A 21,124-nucleotide genomic window follows, 5' to 3' on the forward strand; every position below is an offset into this window, starting at 1 on the left:
CTGGGAGAGTTCCTTTCACAGCCTGATGTATATTACTGTCAGAAGGCTTCTCTTGACATTTCTGTAGTGTTTTGTAGCATTGGAAGACTTTGAAGATAGGGAGCAGTAAACTCATTGCCAGAGTTCTGCATACGTGTGCACATGCATGTGCATAGAGATGAGGTAACTGGTCAAATGTGGTATAATTTTACATCCCTCTCCCACACCAAGAGAGCACCTTCCTTTTACATTCTCTTTATCGAATATAAAATATTTGTTCTTTATATTCTGAGAAAAAGAAATGTGATTTTATACAGATCTCACTTTGTCAAAAACCCAGATGGGGGAGTCAATATAGCTTTGGATGGGATAATACACTGCCTCTAATAACACAGCATGAAGGATGGTCCATGGGTGAAGTCTCAGTACCACAAAGGAGCATTAACTCAAATGATTTAAAGAAGTTCCCTCATACCAGAACTTCAACAAACTTTATGAAGACAGTGATAAATATCCAAGAAGTTATACCTCCTCCCAGCACCCCCACCCCCACTGAACTACATTCATGACTGCTCTGGAAGAACAACTGTACATAGTAACAGACAGTGAGGAAAATAATATTTTCAGATGATGGGGGAACATTTTAAGTAAACAAAATAGCCCATTTTGAAATACAGTTTTCACTATTGTGTGGAGGAGCTATAATAGTTAATGGTCAAAAAAATAGACGTATAGGTTTATAGCACACCTCGCCAAAAGCTCAAAGTCTCAACATAAATTTCCTTTTACACCCAGCATCAGTTTGTTCTAGCTGAAGGAAAATAAGATCTCCCCCAGGGCCATCTCTTACAGTACTACTTTCTAGGAGGACTTCTGAAAGTTCTCTTTTCCTATGTGTCTGTTTTGAAAACAAATTCTAGAAATGCTGTCTGTTTGCTCTCTGAAATCGTGAACTTGTGACCCAGTTCATCCTTTCATAATTCTGAGGCTGGATTGGCATGGCATTGCCCTTTCTGTGCAAGCGTCATAGCAAGCCTTAAGGGCATTACAGTGACTGTCTAGTTAGCCTGAAATTAAGACATTTTTTGATCCTGATGTGATGCATTGTACCCCAAGGGTTCTTCCATAAATAATCCCCTAATCTATACTTCTTACACTTAAGCCTGTGTTAATTCCTCTTCGCTTTACCCAACTACCTGAGCAGCTAAGGAATGAGTCAGATGTCCAGTGAGATGACATCCTCACACAGAGGGTGGTGACACACTGGAAAAGGCTGCCAAAGGAGGTTGTGGATGCCCCATCCCTGGAGGCATTCAAGGCCAGGCTGGATGTGGCTCTGGGCAGACTGGTCTGGTGGTTGGTGACCCTGCACATAGCAGGGGGGTTGAAACTGGATGATCACTGTGGTCCTTTTCAACCCAGGCCATTCTATGATTCTATGATCATTTCTGATAGTCAAGGCAGAGTGGAGCACTTGCAGTGCAGCCTCAATAGCTCCAAACTGGACTCTCAAGCACCTTCTCTTTCTGCCTTGACTACACAGGATTCAGTGGCAAACTAACTTTCTTAAGAAAATAAAAATTAAAAAAAAAAAAAAGGCAGATTAAACTCACCCTTAGTTGCACTACAGATACACCTACCAGGTGCATAGGAAGAAAAGGCAAGGTGTGTGTGGGGCAGCACAGAGAGCATCACTGGTCTTTTCAGTAGCTGTCCTCTATCATGGTGGTCTTGGGGCAGCAGCAATGTGCATCCTCCAGAAACTCTCCTGGATGTTTCAGCCGTGGTCTGAAATTTCCATATTTGGGGAATAATTGGCTTTAGGTTTTCTTGGGGAACATTTGGGTTAAAGGGCAGTTTTCATAGATATTTTTTTTTAATGCACATTTTTTGGGAGTTTTATTTTTATGTTTTTCTTAGTTCCCCAAGGATATACGTATAGTGTCAACAATAATGAATGACATGAACTTTTACCATATGGAACTGAAATATCATGGTATTCTAGTTTTCATGGTAATTTGGCCCCATGAAATCTCTCTGAGGAATAAAAATGCCTGAGAAAAACAGAATTCACATAAACTACCATTATTTTCTAACTTCATCTATTTGTCTATGGGGAATTAGATGAATTGTCAGCCTGCAAACATAAATTACACTGCCCAGGAATGAAAGATCACTATATAATCAAATGCTTCATCCAGTAATAATAAAATAAAATTCCTCATTTGTTCCATTGATAACAAAACCTCTGTACAGTGCTACAATACCAGAGTGATCAGCACCGTAGAAAAGGTTAAGGGTGCGGCTCCTTGACAGTTGAAGCCAATCTAAGCTAATCTGTTTTCTTTTGTGGTCACACCACCCGTCCTCGTCATCACAGCACTATTTATTTCAATTTGTTCAGTTCGTTTTTAGACAATTAAACTTGCACCTACCCTGCCAAGGAGGCAGAGGAGCAGCAGAAGTGCACGCGGGACAGGGCGGGTCAGGAGGAATGATATTTCAGGTCAGAAAATGGTCATGGAAGTGGTGCTTCGGACAAAGAACTGCTTGTGGAGACAGATGCAATTTGTAGGTCTCAATTGCTTTGCACCTACACGGGCAAGGAATACAAGGTAAATAAAAAATGGCAGCAAAGCCTTCCGGACAAGAATGAATGCCATTATTTGTACTAATTTTGAAAGTCCTCGAGTGTGTATAACAGCAATCCATATGATTGATTTGCCAACTTGGATAGAAATTAGGAAATCTGTTTGCCGAAGACTTGCCAAACCAGTCCTTCTCACAGCCCGGAATGAAGTTTGTGTTTGTCTTTACTCATATAGGAATAGGTAGAGAAAGATGTGAATGTCATGTAGGAATGGTTTACAGAAGAGAAGCTCTGTTTGTGTGAAGAGGGATAAACTGTACTGGAAGAGGGAACAGAATAAAGCAAATAACTCCTGCCACGACATCCATGCTAAAGACTATCTGTATAAACATATCAGCAAAAAAATAACATGCTTGAATGAAATAACTATACCGACTCCCAACCTGGGAGTATACTGTGACCATTTGAAAAGAAAACAGCTATCAATAAATCCAAAAAATAGAAGAATTACAGGGGAGACTGGAGTTTGGAATTAATCAGCACTCAGACCTATATTTTAGATGGCCCACAAAGTGAAGAACAGTGCCACTGTAAACCAGGCTGTCCCGCCAGAGCTGGAAGAGCCACGTATTGCTGACTGGTGAAACCCCTCTGCCATTTTAGCAGGACCTGAATGCAGCCATGTGTGTAACACGGTGCCCCTTAGCTGGCACGTGAGCTGCTCTTCGTGAGAGCCCAGACAACGGTCACTGTCAGACAGCTTGCAGCATTGCATCCATCCGCCCTTTGTGCATTCACAAACCCTACGAAAGCAGCACGAATCTCACTAACTTCAGCTCCTGGCAGATGTCAGATTTCTTTCCCAAGAGGATGACCCACCGCCTGCCTAACATAACACAACGACGGTTTTTTTCCAGCCATGCCCTGCAAGTCAATACTTGCTGTTATGTAATTAAACACAGCGTATCAGCTCACACAGGCTTTTTAATGGGAAAAAGAAGACATTTCAAGATTTGTGGCGAGATTCATCAGCATGCTTCACAGCTCTGTGCTGCTCCAGTGACACAGAACAACCTTAAGCCTGCAGTAACCGATTCATTAAAGCAGCTTGTTGCTGTACCGCCCGAGCAGTGCAGAACAGCTGAAGCATATCAGCAAATCTGCCTCCTGAGCTCCTCTTCTGAGGGCTGTGTATCTCAGAATAACTTAATTTCTGAAGACTACTTATCCATGAGAAGGGCATACAACCAACCTAGCTTACGGAGAGCAAAGATAGCAGAAATGACCTCTGCTGCTGCTCGGAGTTAAAGCAAAAGGGGACGCAGAGAGATTTAGTAGGAAAGATGACGCTGCAAAAAGGAAACTAAGCCATATTTATAAAGCAAGGCTCGTGACCTCCCGGAGAAGTAGAGCTCTGTCTGTCATTTTCCACCATGGTTAAATAATGCCTCGTGAACGATCAGTCTATGATTTCCAAAGATTTGGACTAATTTGCTATTCTGAAATGAAATTTCTTCAAACGAGGCAAAAAAAGTGCATTCCTCTTTCAGGACTGCACTCTGCACTTGCCAAATCTGAAGTTATAAAACCAAGCTGTGTTGGAGTTATCTGAGCGTGAAAAAGACCTCTGAGCCATTTTCTGAGAAGAAAACTATTTATCATTTTCCAATAAAATAAAATAAAATAAAACAAAAATCTCTTGGGCCAAGATCAAGTGTGGGAAATTTCAGGCCAAAATGCAAATCCCTGAGCATTGCAGGCACAAACACGAGCAGCAGTCCAAACTGAAAGCCATTTTGGGACACAGCAGCACTGATTCCAAAGTTCAGGCTGAATTTGCCTCCCCCGTGGGTCAAGCCACAGTCAGTGGATTTTCCCAAAAGGAACAGATTTTGTTGAAATTTGGCATACTGTGTCTCTGCAACACAGCTCTCCTGGGCAGTTTGGTCAGATCACAGAATCATAGAATCATAGAATCACAGAATCATAGAATGGCCTAGATTGAAAAGGATTACAGTGATCATCGAGTTTCAACCCCCCTGTTATGTGCAGGGTCACCAACCACCAGACCAGGCTGCCCAGAGCCACATCCAGCCTGGCCTGAGGCTGCTCGTGTTGGATGGTTTTGTATTTCAGCACAGTGGAGATACACTCTGGAAAAAAAAAAAAAAAACATTGCCAAAATGTTTCTGTCGTATGGGATCCTGAAAACTTTGCCAAATAAGTGATGGTTTGCTCTGCTAATCTGGCAGAGGACATACAGGGCTCCATCAGAAGAGGGGTGGCCAACAGGGACAGGGAGGTGATTGTCCCTCTCTACTCTGCCGTCGTGAGGCCCCATCTGGAGTACTGTGGCCAAGTCTGGAGGCCCCAGTGCAAGAAAGGCAGGGAGCTGTTGGAGAGGGTCCAGAGGAGGGCCAGAAAGATGGTCAGAGGGCTGGAGCACCTCCCCTGTGAAGACAGACTGAGGGAGCTGGGCTTGTTCAGCCTGGAGAAGAGAAGTCTGTGGGGTGACCTCATTGCAGCCTTACAGTACCTAAAGGGAGCCTATAAACAAGAGTGGTGTCAACTCTTTGAAAGGGTAGATAATGGCAGGACAAGGGGAAATGGCTTTAAGCTGAAGGAGGGAAGGTTGAGGTTGGATGTCAGGAGGAAGTTCTTTACTATGAGAGTGGTGGGGTGCTGGAACAGACTGCCCAGAGAGGTTGTGGATGCCCCGTCCCTGGAGGTGTTCAAGGCCAGGTTGCATGGGGCCCTGGGCAGCCTGGTCTGGTATTAAATGGTGAGGTTGGTGACTCTGCCTGCGGTGGGGTGGTTGGAGCTTCGTGATCCTTGATGTCCCTTCCAATCCAAGCCATTCTATGACTCTGTGATGATTCTATGCATGAATCCTTCATTGTCAGAGGAAAGGGGCTTTGGGAAAACTGTTAAAAAATATTCTACATATAAAATAAAAACATATTCTACAATCTAAGAGAAATACTTGCATGAAAAATATTAGGTCACAGATAAAGTGACCTGTATATGAACACCTGCCATCTTAGGAAAGTTGTGGCCATCTTTGCTCTCGGTATCCCATTATATGGTGTGTGTGGTACACCTGTGCCTTCTAGATTTCCACCCACACAAATAACCTGAGAAATCCTCTAGTGCTGGCACCCGTTTTGATGATAGCTAAATGCAAATGGTTTCTTGAAATGGTGCATATTAAACAGCGCTGAAATTTCCTGTTTACAATGCTGTGAAAACAAAGTCTGAGGTCTCTGTGCAGACTGAGTTAACATTATTGACTTTCAGGGGTCATGGAGCAATTATTGACCCATGCTGGCATGCAAGGAATTACACATGTGAATTCAGATACTGTGTGGATGTGTCACAGCTCAGCTGCACAGCAGTACCTTAAAGGAGGCTACAGCCATGTCAACACAGAGACAAACTTCCTGCTTTAAAATGGTCAGCCTCTCGAAGTACAGAATAACAAGCATGCAAATAGTCACTAGGAATCAACTGTAAAGACTTTACTGGATTCCAGAAAAGCCATTATGAAAGGGATTTACCATGATTTAAAAAATTCAGCTAAAGGTATTGGTGGAAAATTAAAGAAGACATCTTTAATAACGTTGTTAAAACTATAAAGTTAAGAAAAATATCAGTGATAAACAGGAGAAAGAAGACACTGAGTTGAATGAAAACAAATGCAAAAGGAATTAAATGGTCCTTTATGGTTGGATTGGATGATCCTGTGGGTCTTTTCCAACCTTAGCAATTCTATGATTCTATGATTCTAAGCAAAAAGAGAAAATTAATGGACAGGTGGTCAAAGACGATGGAGTTTAATGTAAACCAAGACAAAACCACAAATGGTACTGCTATGTTACGAGATGGAAGTTGTGGAACTGTCAATAAACGATGCAAGTGACAAATGTCCAACAGATATTTTGGCTGAGTTTTAGAAAACACAGATGGGATAAGTTAGAGAGAACTGACTACTAGTGATACATGCCATATTATGGTTTCAGTGGTAATATAGATGTCCCAGAACAGCTCTAGGAGTTGCACATGTTTGAAAACCTGCCTGTTCTGCTCACTTGTATCCAAGAACTTTGTCAGAAATCTGTGGGATGGCAATGTCAGTTCCCTCTGTGTCCCAGGAGTGGCCGTTAGCCAGCCACCATTAGACATCTCCCAGTGACCTTACACTTCTGGGCTAGCTTTTTAGAATGAAATTCACCTGACCATAAGTAGACATCTAAATTTGGTTAAGGAAATCACATCCCATTGTGGTATCCACACTTGAAAAGAAATCAAGGGGGTGCCTGAATTTCCTCAGGTCTGCCCACAAACAGTAGTGGCTCTCAGTTTGAAGCTGTGGTGTAACGTGCAGATAGCATCCTCGGATGTACAAGCAGGCTGATCTCGTGTAGGAATGAAGACTTGCATGTCTGACATGAGTGTTGCTCCTACTGGAGGGCCAAACCAGGTTCTAACACCAGCGTTCAGGATAACACCGATGCCTCGAAAATACTCACTTATGAATCTTCTCAGATCTCCTGCTGCAAGAATCTGAGAGAGAATGGAGACATTCTATGGCAAAGAAATACGCTTGCAGCTTAAGTAAATGTGCAAAAAAATACATAAAAACTTCAGAGGAAAATTACAATAGCAGAAAGACGATAACAGACTATAAGTAATATTTTATATTCATGTAATTCCTGTAATGTGAGTTGCCCCCTGCAGTTGTTTGCTTGTCTTAGCTGACTCTAAAGGGATGGAAAGTCAGGCTCAAATCTCACTCCTTTAAAATCAAAAGCATGGTTAAATCATTGGAAAAGACACCTTGCAGTAAGAAACTCGGGAAGTTCAATCCATTTTGCCTACTGCAAAAAGGCCAAAGGGTGACTTATTTGGTCTGACATTACCCACGGCGATGATCTTGGGAATGGCTTCTCACCCTGGCCACTAAAGATACAGCAAAAGTCAGAAGCTGGAAGCAGGAGATAACTCAAACTAGAAACCAAATATTGGCAGCCACAATAAATAGAGAGCTTCTTAGCAGCTGATTCTTTAATGAAGGCAGTCTCAAAATCAGATTTCTTTATATATATATATATATGTATATATTGCAATTCAAATAATAAACAAGGAAATAACACAGCTTGGGCTGTGCAGGACTCAGGCCAGAATCTCGCAACTATCCAGCAATCCAAGAATCTCTACACCAACTATCCCAGAGGTTTCTTACTTTGATCTGTTTCAAGAAGCTATTATGCCCATGCTTATCGTGGTGACATTTAATCACTGTTAATACATGCACAAGGTTCAAAGCAGCGTAATTACCATTTTTTCCAACTCAGACCTCTGCTATGATTTGCCAGTGTTCTTGTTTTGAAAACTAATTCCCTTTATCTAAAAGACTCTCCAAAGCAAACATGGCAGTGTAGCACTTCCTAATATTTATTTTTGTGTGCTCAAAGAAAAAGCAATAGTGGTAGTTATTTTCTTTGAGGGGGGGGGTGTTCTTTTTCTAAGAGACACTTGTATCCCACTGCAGCTCTAACACATCCTCCTGTCCCTTCCACTGAGTCAAAGGATGGGGGGTCCATTAGCAGAGGGTTTTGCTGAATGTATAGCAGGCAAATTGTTTCCTGGGAATGAGGCAAAGGTCTGCTCTGGTCTACCCTGCTACAGTGCCTAATTGCCACAGCAGTCTACAAATGCAAAGGGTTTTCATATATTCGAGCCAGGCTGGATGGGGCTCTGAACAACCTGAGCTAGCTGTAGGTGTCCCTGTTCATTGCAGGGGGGTTGGACCAGATGACCTTTGAGGGTCCCTTCCAGATCCAATGGTTTTATGATACTAAGAAAAAGATTCACAGCTTTTAGGGTCACCGTGATCCTCCTCCCTCCAATCTCCTTACCTACATAATTCAGACCACAACTTCTCCCACGGGAGGCTCTGCCTTCTGCTTTTGTGTGTTTGCCTGTATGGAAAGCCCTGTGCCCACTCCCTGTCTGATTTAGATCACGCTCTCGGTGGGGCTGGGAACAGCTCAGTGGACATTTGCGGTACACTGTGTGCGTTCACAGCATTATCACCAACTGAGATTAGCAGCTGAGCACTGCTAGTCACAGAAGGCAATGCTTATGAGTAAATATGGCCCTCACCAGATACGGGTTGAGCTGCTGACTGCACTGCAGGCTCCTTGCACGACCTTGGGACCACAGCACTGTGTGCCCCTGTGTTAAAAAAGTTAAGATAATATAACTTGTCTGCCTCGCAAGGGTTTTATAAGGCTGCAGTCGCTTTATTGGAGCTAAGCATCAGGGTGATGAGGGCTATGTAAATACTTGCGCTCATGAAACGTCCATTAAAACACTATCCCTAGCACTTGAGGAAGAAGATCAGTCAGTGCCATGGCCACGCACAGATGGAGGCACAGCCCTGTGACAGAGCACCCCCACATGTCCCACGCTGCATGCACAGCCACACGCACCCAGCCAGGTCATTTAACCAGGGCTCTACAAACATTTTCCAAGTGCTTTACAAACAATTCATTAATAGATGACATATTCTTTTTTTTTTTTTTTTTTTGCTAAGGGCACAACCAGCTCTACCAGATTTTATTACAGGTGTAAATTGTGTGGAGTGCATGCCTCATCTGTCTGCTCTTAATCCATTCTCCCACTGACACTCCACAGTTCAATCCCACCGCCCTTTCCTTTCATCATTCACGAGTTCTACATCCATACATATTTATGAGATTTACACACATACCATGAGCTACTGATAGCAGTGCCCTCCTCATTTCTTGCTGCCCACAAAGGAAAACCACGACCCAGGTGGAACCAACATATACACATTTCTTGAACACCTCCAGGGATGGTGACTCCACCACCTCTCTGGGCAGCCTGTGCCAATGCCTCACCACTCTTCAGAAGCAATGTTTCCTAACATCCATCCTGAACCTCCCCTGGCACAACTTGAGGCCATTCCCTCTCATCGTATTGCTGTTACCTGGGAGAAGAGGCCAACATCCACCTCACCGCAACCTCCTGTCAGGGAGTTTTAGAGAGTGATAAGGTCTCCCTTGAGCCTCCTCTACTCCAGATCAAGCAATCCCATTTCCTTCAGCTGCTCCCCATAAGGCTTGTGCTCTGGACCAAGCTGTGGATGCCCCATCCCTGGTGTTGTTCAAGGCCAAGTTGGATGGACCCTGGCAGCCTGAGCTGGTGGATAGCAGCCAGCCCATGACAGGGGTTAGAACTGGATAGGCTTTAATGTCCCTTCCAACCCAAACCTCTCTGTGACTCCATGAAGTGGGCACATGAGGGAGAGAAGGCTGAACCTTGGAAACCGCCCCGGCTCTGCCCACAGCCTGGGGAGGTTCCTGCCTTACCCTGCCCCTGGGCAGCCACGCCGTCGGGGAGCCCCCGGGGCTGGCAGTGCTGCGTGGGAGCGGGCCTCACACCTCCGCCTGGAGGGGACGCACGGTGGGGACAGCAGCACAACGTCCCGGAGCGCGGGAGGCAGCGGACGAGCGCCTGGTGTTGACAGCGGGCGCTGCCGACGGGGCTCCCCGACAGCGAGGCGCAGCGGGGCGCTTCCCGGCACCGCGGGGCGCGTCCCCGGGGCGGCGGCGCTGGGAGGAGGCTGCGGCTCGGGGAGGCAACGTCCCTCCCCTGGGCAGTTTCTTGGCGCGGCGGTTTAAGAGCGGGGCCGCCCCCGGCCCCTCCCCGTTGGAGCCGGCCCGTGCGGCACGGCGCGGCCGGGGCCGGAGCCCGCAGCCCGCAGCCCGCAGCCCGGGGTCGGGGCAGGTGGGGCCGGGGGGCGATGGAGCGGCGCGGCGGCGGGGGCCGAATGCTGGCCCTGCTGCTGGCCGGGCTGCTCGGCGGGGCGCGGGGCTTCGGCGACGAGGAGGAGCGGCGCTGCGACGCCATCCGCATCGCCATGTGCCAGAACCTGGGCTACAATGTCACCAAGATGCCCAACCTGGTGGGCCACGAGCTGCAGGCGGACGCCGAGCTGCAGCTCACCACCTTCACCCCCCTCATCCAGTACGGCTGCTCCAGCCAGCTCCAGGTGAGTGCCGGCCGGGGGGGGTCCGGGAGCGGGAGCCGAGCGCGGCGGTGACACCGGCCGGGGCGCGGGGACGGGCGCGGAGCTCCGAAGAGCGGAGAAAGCGGCGATGTTGTATTGCTGCTGCTGCGAAAAAGAAAGTAGTCGGCCTTACAGTGAGAGAGGAGCACGCCGTGCTCGGGGGACCGCGAACCGAAGCGTTCCCTAAATGCCTTTTCTTCTGTTTGCTTGCTAGCTGCGATATCCAGGCGGTGCCTCCAACAGATCTATTTGTTTTAAACCTCTTCCATTTGCTTAGGGTTTGTTTTCTGGATTTTTTGAGGGGGGTTGTCTGTTTTTTGGGTGTTGTTTTTTGTTTTTTTTTGTTTGGCAAACCCTGGAGGTTCACATCTGGCTGAGTCCCGCTCGCTGTATTGAAACTGATGGGCTCAGTTTGCGTGGAGCTCATCGAGGGAGCAGAACGTGCGGGCTCTGCCTGCGGAGCGCATTTGAACTGAAAGAAGGCAGCATTTCTAGGAGTTTTCCTCCTCTGCTTTTATTGTTCTTGGTTTGTTTTACGCTGCTTCCTGTTGTTTAAGGCAGAGGACCAAAAATTACTGCTAAAAAGGCAAAAACTTGTTATACTTTGACCCGCTGGATTCTCTCCTAACACGCTCGCGATTTTTGTTTCTCTTTCTTGCAGTTCTTCCTTTGTTCGGTCTACGTCCCGATGTGCACGGAGAAGATTAACATCCCCATAGGTCCCTGTGGTGGCATGTGCCTCTCCGTCAAAAGAAGATGTGAACCTGTTTTAAAAGAGTTTGGGTTTGCCTGGCCGGACAGCCTGAACTGCAGCAAATTCCCTCCCCAGAATGATCACAACCACATGTGCATGGAGGGCCCGGGAGACGAAGAGGTTCCCCTTCATAGCAAGACATCCTTGCAGCCTGGAGAGGAGTGTCACAGCATGGGATCTAATTCGGATCAGTACATCTGGGTCAAGAGAAACCTGGACTGTGTCCTGAAGTGCGGCTACGACGCTGGGCTCTACAGCAGGTCGGCAAAGGAGTTCACAGATATCTGGATGGCCGTGTGGGCCAGTCTGTGCTTCATATCAACTGCGTTCACAGTCCTGACCTTCCTGATTGATTCATCCAGATTTTCCTACCCAGAGCGCCCAATCATATTTTTGAGCATGTGCTACAATATTTATAGCATTGCTTATATTGTGAGGCTAACTGTGGGCCGGGAAAGGATATCCTGTGATTTTGAAGAGGCAGCAGAACCTGTTCTTATCCAAGAAGGTCTTAAGAACACAGGATGTGCTATAATTTTCTTGCTGATGTACTTTTTCGGGATGGCTAGCTCCATCTGGTGGGTTATTCTGACACTGACGTGGTTTCTGGCCGCAGGACTCAAGTGGGGCCACGAAGCCATAGAAATGCACAGCTCTTATTTCCACATCGCAGCCTGGGCTATCCCTGCGGTGAAGACCATCGTCATTTTGATTATGAGACTGGTAGATGCTGATGAGCTCACTGGCCTGTGCTACGTTGGGAACCAGAACCTGGATGCGCTGACGGGCTTCGTGGTTGCTCCGCTTTTTACCTACCTGGTGATTGGAACTTTATTCATTGCGGCGGGATTAGTGGCCTTATTTAAAATCAGATCTAACCTTCAGAAAGACGGGACTAAAACTGATAAACTGGAGAGGCTGATGGTTAAAATTGGTGTCTTCTCAGTGCTGTACACCGTCCCGGCAACGTGTGTCATTGCCTGTTATTTCTATGAAATCTCCAACTGGGCCGTCTTCCGCTATTCGGCTGATGATTCCAATATGGCGGTGGAGATGCTCAAAATCTTCATGTCCCTCCTGGTGGGCATCACTTCAGGTATGTGGATCTGGTCAGCCAAAACTCTGCACACATGGCAGAAGTGCTCGAACAGACTGGTGAACTCAGGGAAAGTGAAACGGGAGAAGAGAGCGGATGGTTGGGTGAAACCTGGGAAAGGGAATGAGACTGTGGTGTGAGAAAAAGACAGCGTCCAGATGGTCTGACTGCCCTCACCTGAAGGACTGATGGTGTGTAAGAACTGCAGTGTAAGTGTTGGGAGCTGAGTAAGGAGGTGGTTACAAAGCTTGTCTCTTAGGGAAGGAAAAAAAAATGCCTTAAAGAATAAACAAACAAACAAGTAATGCTGCAAATACAAAAGCCATAAGCCGTGCTGCCCAAAACAGGAAAGCCCAGGGAGGCTTTAAAAGCTGTGAAATATCCAAACACATTATCTTCCTTCTTTTTTAAAAGCAGGATGCAATATACCAAAGTCTTTAAAGGCAATGCGATAGTAGGCCACAGCTGTGGGATGTTGTTTTATTTTCATTGTCTTGCAACTGCTGGAGGAAAGGCAGTGCAGGTCCAAATTCTGGGCTGAGACAGGGTGCAGTTACCAGAAGATGGAGCACTCAGGACCTCAGATAGGTGTCTTCTGTCTGAGCATCGTGAAGGAAGTGCTGAGGGCTGTGTCTCTGCACCCTGGGGAATTCCGTCGCTCTTTTAGGCTGCACGAGTCAGCCAAGGATCAGGTCCTCCAACAGAGGATCACGTGAACTGCCCAAGTCTGGGAATTACCCAAAAGAAGGATTTAGTGAGGTATTAGTGAGGATGACTCTTAAGTCATCTGATGGTCTAGTAATAATTTTGGCTTGGCCTGTAACCTGGTCTGATCTGAGTGCTGAGACCCTGCTTTGAGCAGGAATTTGGACTTCCCGAGGTCTCTCCCAACCTGAACCATTCTGCGATACTGTCAATACTTTACATTTTTAAATAAGCTTTGCTCGAGGTCATGGTCAGAAGTAGAGGAACTGTGGGAATCTGGAAACTGTGCGTGCTGTTACGCATCAGCTGTCGTCGTCCGCCTGCCTCTGTTCCTGTTCCTTCAGGTGCTACTGCTATTTCCAGCTGACTGCTTCGTTCTGCTGAGCTTAATAGCTTTAAATAAAGTCTTACGTTATCGTGCTCCTTCCTACAGGAAAGAGAAAAACGAGTTGAGGGTCTCTTTAGAACAATGTCGGTTTTCTCCAAGTAAACTTATCTGTCTCTCTGGAGACCCATTGCATGAAGCAATTAAGTCTTAATATATTTCGTTCAGCGTGATGGTATCTCTGCAGACGCCAGTCTGGGGGAAGCAAAATGTTGAGTTCCTTGGCAACCTCATGTTCACACAGATCAGTTGTATAATTATGTGTGTCAGTTACAATTAAAAGAACATTCTCAGTCCATGACATCGCAGTACAGCTGATTGCCTCAGAACGATGCTCCAGTTGCTCACTGACAGCTATGGAATAGTTTTATTTTATTTTATTCTGTGTAGATGCATACAGAATGCGTGCAGGCATTCAGTCCTCAGGAACAGCTGAGACACTGTCAGGTTTTAGAAGGGGATCCAAGAGAAGAGATCCAACTTCTTTACAAATGATGTTGTTTCACAGCGACTGCCAAGTTTTCCTATCCTTTTAATTGAAGAGGCATTGGCTTATGTTCACGGGGAGCTTGAACCTTGTGTCTGGGACTTGTTTGGCTATTAAGGAAGGTGATGCAAGCAGCAATAATCCATAAATATTTAAGAGAATGCTGTTTCAGTGCTCTGTCGCTCTGAAGGACCTTCAGCTCTGAGTACCCCAATTTTTTTCTTTGTTTGTGTGGATCCTGCTTAGCTGCTGGGCATCCCCAGCGCCCTGATTGCTGTGATCCTCGAGGGCAGCTGAGAGCGCACATTGCTTTAGTACAGCCCTCACTTTTCCTACAGGTGCCCATGTGCTTCCCAAGCCACAGTTCATTCCTGCTCCGTCCCAGCAGCGTGTATTGTTTCAATGGCAATGTTGAAACATGTGCTGGAGCATATTAAAAAAAAAACAAAAAGGCACTGAAAAAACAAACCAACCCTAATTGCAGTCTTTGTGGTTGGGCTCCCTCTCCAGCAGAACTAGTGACAACTTGACACATTCTGCTCAATGTGCAGCCATTGTCTCAGACAGCACTGCGTACCGTCTCGGCCTTTTGATCCCCTCTCTAAATTCTCTCACCATTAGTGTTGTGTTTGGATCTGGTTTTCTTGTGTGTGCAAGGAGTTCTTCAAGTCAGAAATCTTCAGGTGGCTCAGCTTCTCCTCCATGTGCTTCGTTTCCCATCGCAGCAAGGGATATGTGACCAGCATCTGCATTTTAACTTGCAAAGGGCGAGGACACAGTAGGAGCCTTGTCTTGTAGCGTAGCATCAGGCTGTGCCAAGGTGTCACATTCACTCAAGTGTCCTTCAATCTGAAGCAGTTTGGATCGTCTCCTGGCTGACATGACTCCTGTTTGACCTGACTGATCCAATAAACAGCATTTTTAACTGTGTTATGTACACAGAAGTGGATGTTAAGTAGTACTCCTGTTAACAAATCCCTGCCTGTGACCCTGTGGACTGTGACGGACGGATATCCAGACTGGTTGGGGACAGTGGAAATGAGTGAAATGAGGACAGCACTGTGTAGCCTCATGAGGGAGCTGAAGACCACTACAGCATGAGACTCTCATATGCTATGGGCAGGAGGGGGGGCAGCTGCTGTCTCTGAAGGAACATGTTGCCAGGGCCACTGTGGCAGCCCCAAAGCAACACCAGCTGTAGCAGCAACAAAACCACATCCCACAAATCATAGAATCATAGAATTGGTTGAGTTGGAAGGGACCCTTAAAGGTCACCAAGCCCAACTCCCCTGCAATGAACAGGACACCTACAACTGGATCAACTAGAGCCCCACCTGACCTTGAATTCTTTGAAGGACGGGGCATCCCCCACCTCTCTGGGCATGCATGCACATTCACTTTGCCCTGCTCTGGGGATGCTGAGTGGGAAGTCACAGGAGACAACCCCAAACCCAGCAGTTAGAAAAGTATCTGCAACTTGTATGTTCTCTCATTTCAACGTCGTTATGAGTTTAAAGCCAAAAAATGTGTGACTAATCCCATCCCGGACATTCAGTTGCTGCAGTTATACAAGCAGAGACCTTATGGCCCTTACCTTCCTGGCACTGTGCTGCGTCCCCCAGCCCCACTCTACTGACCACGGGTCGCAGGAGCATCTACTGGAGAGGTACAGGCTCTTTCATCGAGCAGACAAGTCAGCTCCTTTATCTGAACTTCTAAGGAAATAGACACTGATTATTTTGGGTGTACAGAAAATATATCTGCTTTGATGTATGTACTGTAAATTTCTAATTTATCACTGTAAAAAATAAAACAAACTTTGCTATTTAATTTTTATATCAAAATAAAACTTTAACCTCTGTGGATAACCAGGGTGTTCCTGGCAGCCCTCATGATCTCAGTGACTTTGTTTCCTAAATTTGACGCACCCCTGTTGCAAACCTTTTGCTCCTGAAGGAAGAAGCGTTCCCATTGCCATGAATGCGTGGCCCAAACGGGTTAAAGTGGCACAGTTTGCATCTCATGTGGGTTGGGAGAGCATGTTTGCCAACTGGAAGTAGCTGGGAACAAAACATCGTTGGGCAAGAGCAAAGTATGTACATGCTTCAGTGCTTGCACAGGGGGTGGAAAGAGAAAGCCTTCCCAAGGCGGTGTGCGGGACCCAGCGCTGCCTGGGGAGGCTGTGCTGTGCTGTGTGCTTGGGCTTGTCCCAGTGTGTCACCAGCACCAAACAGGAGTGACAACGTGGAAACACAACTGCTGCTTTAGTAGTGCTCTGGGTGAAAGCAGGGCTCTGCGTAAAGCTGTTTTCCTCCATATGTTGGAGTGTGTGCACCCAGAGATGTGCAGAGAATTTGGGTCCTGGTGCGTGATGGGGAAAGGCAGCATGACCACAGATTCTTTTGCATCTTTTTAAAGCTTATTTTCTTGTTTTTTTTTAATGCTCCACTTACTTTTTATTCCTTTTTGCCACTCCTGTTCAGCAGTTAGGTGAGAGTTCCTTCTTTTTATGTACATCCTTCACTGGTTTCTTTTGACACTGGTAGCACAGTTTGTCATATTAATCATCGTCTTAACCCACTTAATCATCTACATCACGAAATGTTCTGTATGCAGGATTGCTTAATTAGCATAGTGTTATTCTAATAAGGAACTAAATCAGACTACAGTGGATAATAGCGAGGATGTGCTATAAAGACAGTAGGAATTATCACCTGTGTATCTATAGCTAATCAAGTTTTGAAGAGCAGCACCTAAAACTGATAATTAGAGTGATTTCCTCATGCCTTTGGCAGCTCATCACGGTAATGTTCTTAGCCGAGGATTAATGAGATCTCTGATTTGAAACTTATAATTAGGAGTCTTTAATATAGCTACAGTTGAACATAACGAACATTAAGGAGCTTCTGGGAAGGGGGGATCTGCCTCATATTGGATTTGTTGGCATGAATGGAGACACATAGAGTCATAAAGGTTGGAAAAGACCAACAAGATCATCTAGCCCAACCATCAGCCCATGCCTGTGACCACTAAACAATGTCCCTCAGTGCCACATCTCCATGGCTCTTGAACACCACCATGGATGGTGATTCCACCCCCTCTCTGGGCAGCCTGTGCCAATGCCTCACCACTCTGTCTGAGAAGAATTTTTTCCTAATATCCACCCTGAATCTCCCCTGGCACAACCGAAGGCCGTTACCTCTTGCCCTGTCAAAAACCTCAGAAGTAATGTTTGAGGGGCTGTGGTTGTTCTGCTATTTGTGTGGGGGGGTTTTGTTTGTTTGACTTTGTCTTGTTTTGTTAAAGCTCTCTTTAGAGAGTAAGCGTTGAGAAGTTCAGAGTGAAGGAGAGCAGAGTTCTGCAGCCAGAACTCAGGAGTCCCAGCAATGTGGAAATGTGGTGTCATAAGATGCTGCCTTCATTGTGAAGGTCTCCAACACACCCTCCTTCCTCAGCCACCCGTTCTGAGAATCTGAATCACCTGGCTTGGAAAGGACCTTCAGGACCATCAACTTCTGTAGCTGCACTACATTTCACCTCCTAATTTCATCTGTATGGCTACATGTGGCACTGAGCTGCAGGACATAGCAGCAAAGAAGTTCTGGGTTAAAAATAACCTCCAGACTTATCATGTTATGTGGCAAGTTATTCTTAACTTGGATTGTGTCTGAGATCTGTTCATGTGACCCCTCAAAGATCTGTGCAGCCACAAATGAGACAACGTGAACTGCCTGCATTATGTTGCCTTGGCTCCTGAAGGCAGAGCACTGCAGAGCTGCTCCCTGAGCCCTCCTCTTCCTCCCTGCAAGGCCAGAGCTGCAAAGCCTCTGCTGAGGCTGCTGGGAACCCAAGTCTGTTGCTTCCACTGGAATGATCAAGTCTAGGTTTGAACTGCTCGCCCATGAGTGAGAGTCCTGTGGCACAACCCCATAGCAGCCCTCCCTCTGATGCTCAACAGCCCTTTTTTGGCACACTTGGGCTAATTGGGCTCATCGTACTCACCAGCAGTATCCTTGCAAACTCCAGCTGTTGCAGCAGCCTCGTGTTGCTGACAGCCAGATGTTTTGTTTTCCACTCTGGGAACAGCCTACCGCGCAGCACAGAGGTGGCTCAGAGGGCAGCAGCAGCAAACGAGGGCTCACATGATAAGGGATCACTGAGAAACAGCTGTTCTTCAGTTTTCATAGGTTTATTTTGGACAGCGGGGACCTTCTGAGTGTCAGACATTGGGTACAACACCAGAGGAAACAGGTTAAATCCCAAACACAAATATTATTGTGCTGCAAAGCTCACTGTAATTTGTAATGTTTGATTTTGGTCCTTGCTGCATCTGCTAGGCAAAATCAAATGAGCAGACTAATGAGATATGCTTCAGAGGGAGATTCAGCATTAATTTTGTCATTTCTTCTTTTTAATCAATGCTTTAAAATATTTAAAGAAAATTCCCCGTGGCTCTTTGCTTTATGTTTGCATCGGTGCTTAGCTGGCTTCCTGACCGCTTCTCTCATTTCCTGAGCTTGCTCTGAGGAAAAGGAAAACGTCTTTCCTGAACAAAAATGCAGGCTTCTAATGCATTAAGGCTTTAAAAACTGTTATACAGAGAAGCAGCCTGCCATTAAGTGTATTAGACCAAAGGGTAGGACTTAGGGTTCTGGTGGAGGAAAAGCTGGACATGAGCCAGCAGTGCGCTCTTGCAGCCTGGAAGGCCAACAGCATCCTGGGCTGCACCAACAGAGGGGTGGCTGGAGGGACAGGGAGGGGATTGTCCCCCTCTGCTCTGCCTTTGTAAGGCCCCATCTGCAGTACTGAGTCCAGGTCTGGAGCCCCCAGTATAGGAAGGATGAGGAGCTGTTGGAGCAGGTCCAGAGGAGGGCCACTAAGACGATCAGAGGGCTGGAGCACCTCTCCTGTGAGGAAAGGTTGAGGGAGCTGGGATTGTTTAGCTTGGAGGAGAGAAGGCTCCGAGGAGACCTCATTGTCTAAAGTACATGTGTCCAACTCCCTAGTTTTATGTTTTTGTTGCCCTCCATTTTTCTGTTGTAATAAATAGAAGTTTTGTTACTTATATACACTAACTATATTATATATTTTATATGTGGCCCAACACAATTCCTCATTCAGCGCAGCCCAGGCAGGCTGAAAGACTGGGCATCCATGGCATAAAGGGAACTTACAAACAGGAGGGAGGCCTGCTTTTACAGTCTGATAGTAATACCACAGGAAGAAAAGAGGGGAGACTTTGGCTATAAAGTAACTCCTTACTCAGAGAGCAGAGGCCCTGGCACAGCTGCCCATAGAGCTGTGGTGCCCCATCCCTGGAGGTGCTCAAGGCCAGGTTGGATGGGCCCTGGGCAGCCTGAGCTGGTGTGGGGAGCAACCAGCCCATGGCAGGGGGTAGGAACTGGGTGGGCTTTATGAATTTTTATGGTTTTAGGGTTTTTTGGTTTTAGTGGGGTTTTCTTTGTTTGTTTGTTTTTGTTTTGTTTTTTGGGTTTGGGGGTTTCTTTGCATTTTCGGGTCTTTCTTTAGCAGCAGGCAGCGGGTGACACCTTGTGGCCACCTCGCGCCGTGGCTGCACTCTGAGAACTACTTGAAAGGAGGCTGTGGTGAGGTGGGAGTTGTCCTCTCACGTTACAGTGATAGGACAAGAGGTAACAGCCTCAAGTTGCACCAGGGGAGATACAAGTTGGATATTAGGAAAAAATTATTCTCCAAAAGTGTGGTAATGCACTGGCACAGGCTGCATGGTGAGGTGGTGGAGTCACCGTCCCTTAGAGGTGTTCAAGATACAGGGAGATGGGAGAGGGCCGTGCTTAGTGGGCATGGTGGGGATGGGTTGGTGGTTGAACTAGGTGATCTTAGTGGTCTTTTCCAACTTTAGTGACTCTGTGATTCTATAAAATGAATAGATTCCCCTTGTCTGCAGCACAGGAAGCTGCTAGTGGCTGAAGCCAGAATCGCATCTATCAGAAAAGTTCCCTCAAAAGACTTTACACCATCTCTTCCTCATCCTCACACTGGTTATATTATAAAGGAAAGGGACTGGAGAAGCACAGCAGCACAGGAGGCCCCTGGCCTGAGATAGCCTTTCTTCTTTCTGCTGCCAGTTGTCAGGGGTGGGAAGAAGCCACCTGGCTCCAGGCAGAGAGCAGAAAGCATTTGCAGAGTCACGCGCTGGAGAACCACAATAAAACTGCATCATCTTCCTAAAAAGCAGGGGGTGGGGGAGAGGCCTGGAAATGAGAAACAGTGATCCTCAGAGGAAGAGGGAACACACACACACGTATATATATATATATAATGCTGAAAATCAGCACCAGAGGCCCCAGTGTATGAAAGGGTGACAAACAATAACACCATCTCTTTCACAAAACAATTGTTTCGACAGCTGTGGCCTGAGCAGAGCCAAAAGAAAAGAGCCTTTCCTGCTTCCCTAGAGGACAGTTTTATAACTGGTGCAGGGTAAGGGGCAGTCTCATCCTGACATGTGGGTAATTCATCCTGTCAGCACTGACAAAGACAGCCCTCAGTGTGGCCTGTGATGCTCTGGGGCTTGCTGCTGGGAGACCTCGAGGTCTCCTGGATTACACTGGGAAGCAGCAACTGTGTGTGCTGGAGTCCGCATGGCTGCCAGCTCCAGGATGCACCAGGACGTGGCACAGAACCTCATCCCTCCTCCGCCTCAGGATGTCAGGCAGTTCTTCTTTTTTGGCTCTGAAATTGCCAGTGGACGTAGCCACCAGCCCAGTCCTCAACATATGGCTTTTCCAGGAGCTGCACTCCCTCCCACTGCTGGCTCTGGTGTGGGCTCAGGAGCTTCCAGTCCCATTCCCAAGTCTGCTACCGAGCTGCTATCTTGTGTCACACAGATTGAACTGGCTGCGTTGGGCTGACAGAGCAGGAGCCAGGAGCTGCCAAGGCTGCTGGGGGTGGTTACCTGGGGCTGGGCTCTGCAGGATAATCCACAGCTTCATCTCTACCAAAGCAACTGCAGAAGTGCAAGGCTTTGAAATGCTACTGCTGGAGCTGC

At 46.8% G+C, this 21,124-nt stretch overlaps 1 protein-coding gene across 2 annotated transcripts; it reads left to right on the forward strand.

The window, feature by feature from the left end:
- Nucleotides 1-10,305: 10,305 nt before the first annotated feature.
- Nucleotides 10,306-15,979, forward strand: FZD4 (frizzled class receptor 4). 2 transcript variants are annotated; one of them, NM_204099.2, is made up of 2 exons: nt 10,306-10,649; nt 11,329-15,979. In NM_204099.2, exons 1-2 carry the CDS (start codon nt 10,401-10,403, stop codon nt 12,655-12,657), a joined length of 1,578 nt encoding a protein of 525 aa, NP_989430.1. In that variant the 5' UTR covers nt 10,306-10,400; the 3' UTR covers nt 12,658-15,979. The 2 variants fall into 2 exon arrangements, with proteins under 2 accessions (NP_989430.1, XP_046793820.1); XM_046937864.1 differs by lacking the exon at nt 10,306-10,649 and adding an exon at nt 10,663-11,193.
- The last annotated feature ends 5,145 nt before the right edge of the window (nt 15,980-21,124 follow it).

Source organism: Gallus gallus, chromosome 1, assembly GCF_016699485.2.
Source record: "Gallus gallus isolate bGalGal1 chromosome 1, bGalGal1.mat.broiler.GRCg7b, whole genome shotgun sequence".
In the NCBI taxonomy this organism is placed as follows: Eukaryota; Metazoa; Chordata; class Aves; order Galliformes; family Phasianidae; genus Gallus; species Gallus gallus.

Excerpts from the sequence above, each read along its gene's own strand:
- FZD4 (NM_204099.2), top strand. The coding sequence starts at position 10,401 with ATGGAGCGGCGCGGCGGCGGGGGCCGAATGCTGGCCCTGCTGCTGGCC. Across the intron at positions 10,650-11,328 it reads GCTGCTCCAGCCAGCTCCAG|TTCTTCCTTTGTTCGGTCTA; the intron begins GTGAGTGCCGGC and ends TCTTTCTTGCAG.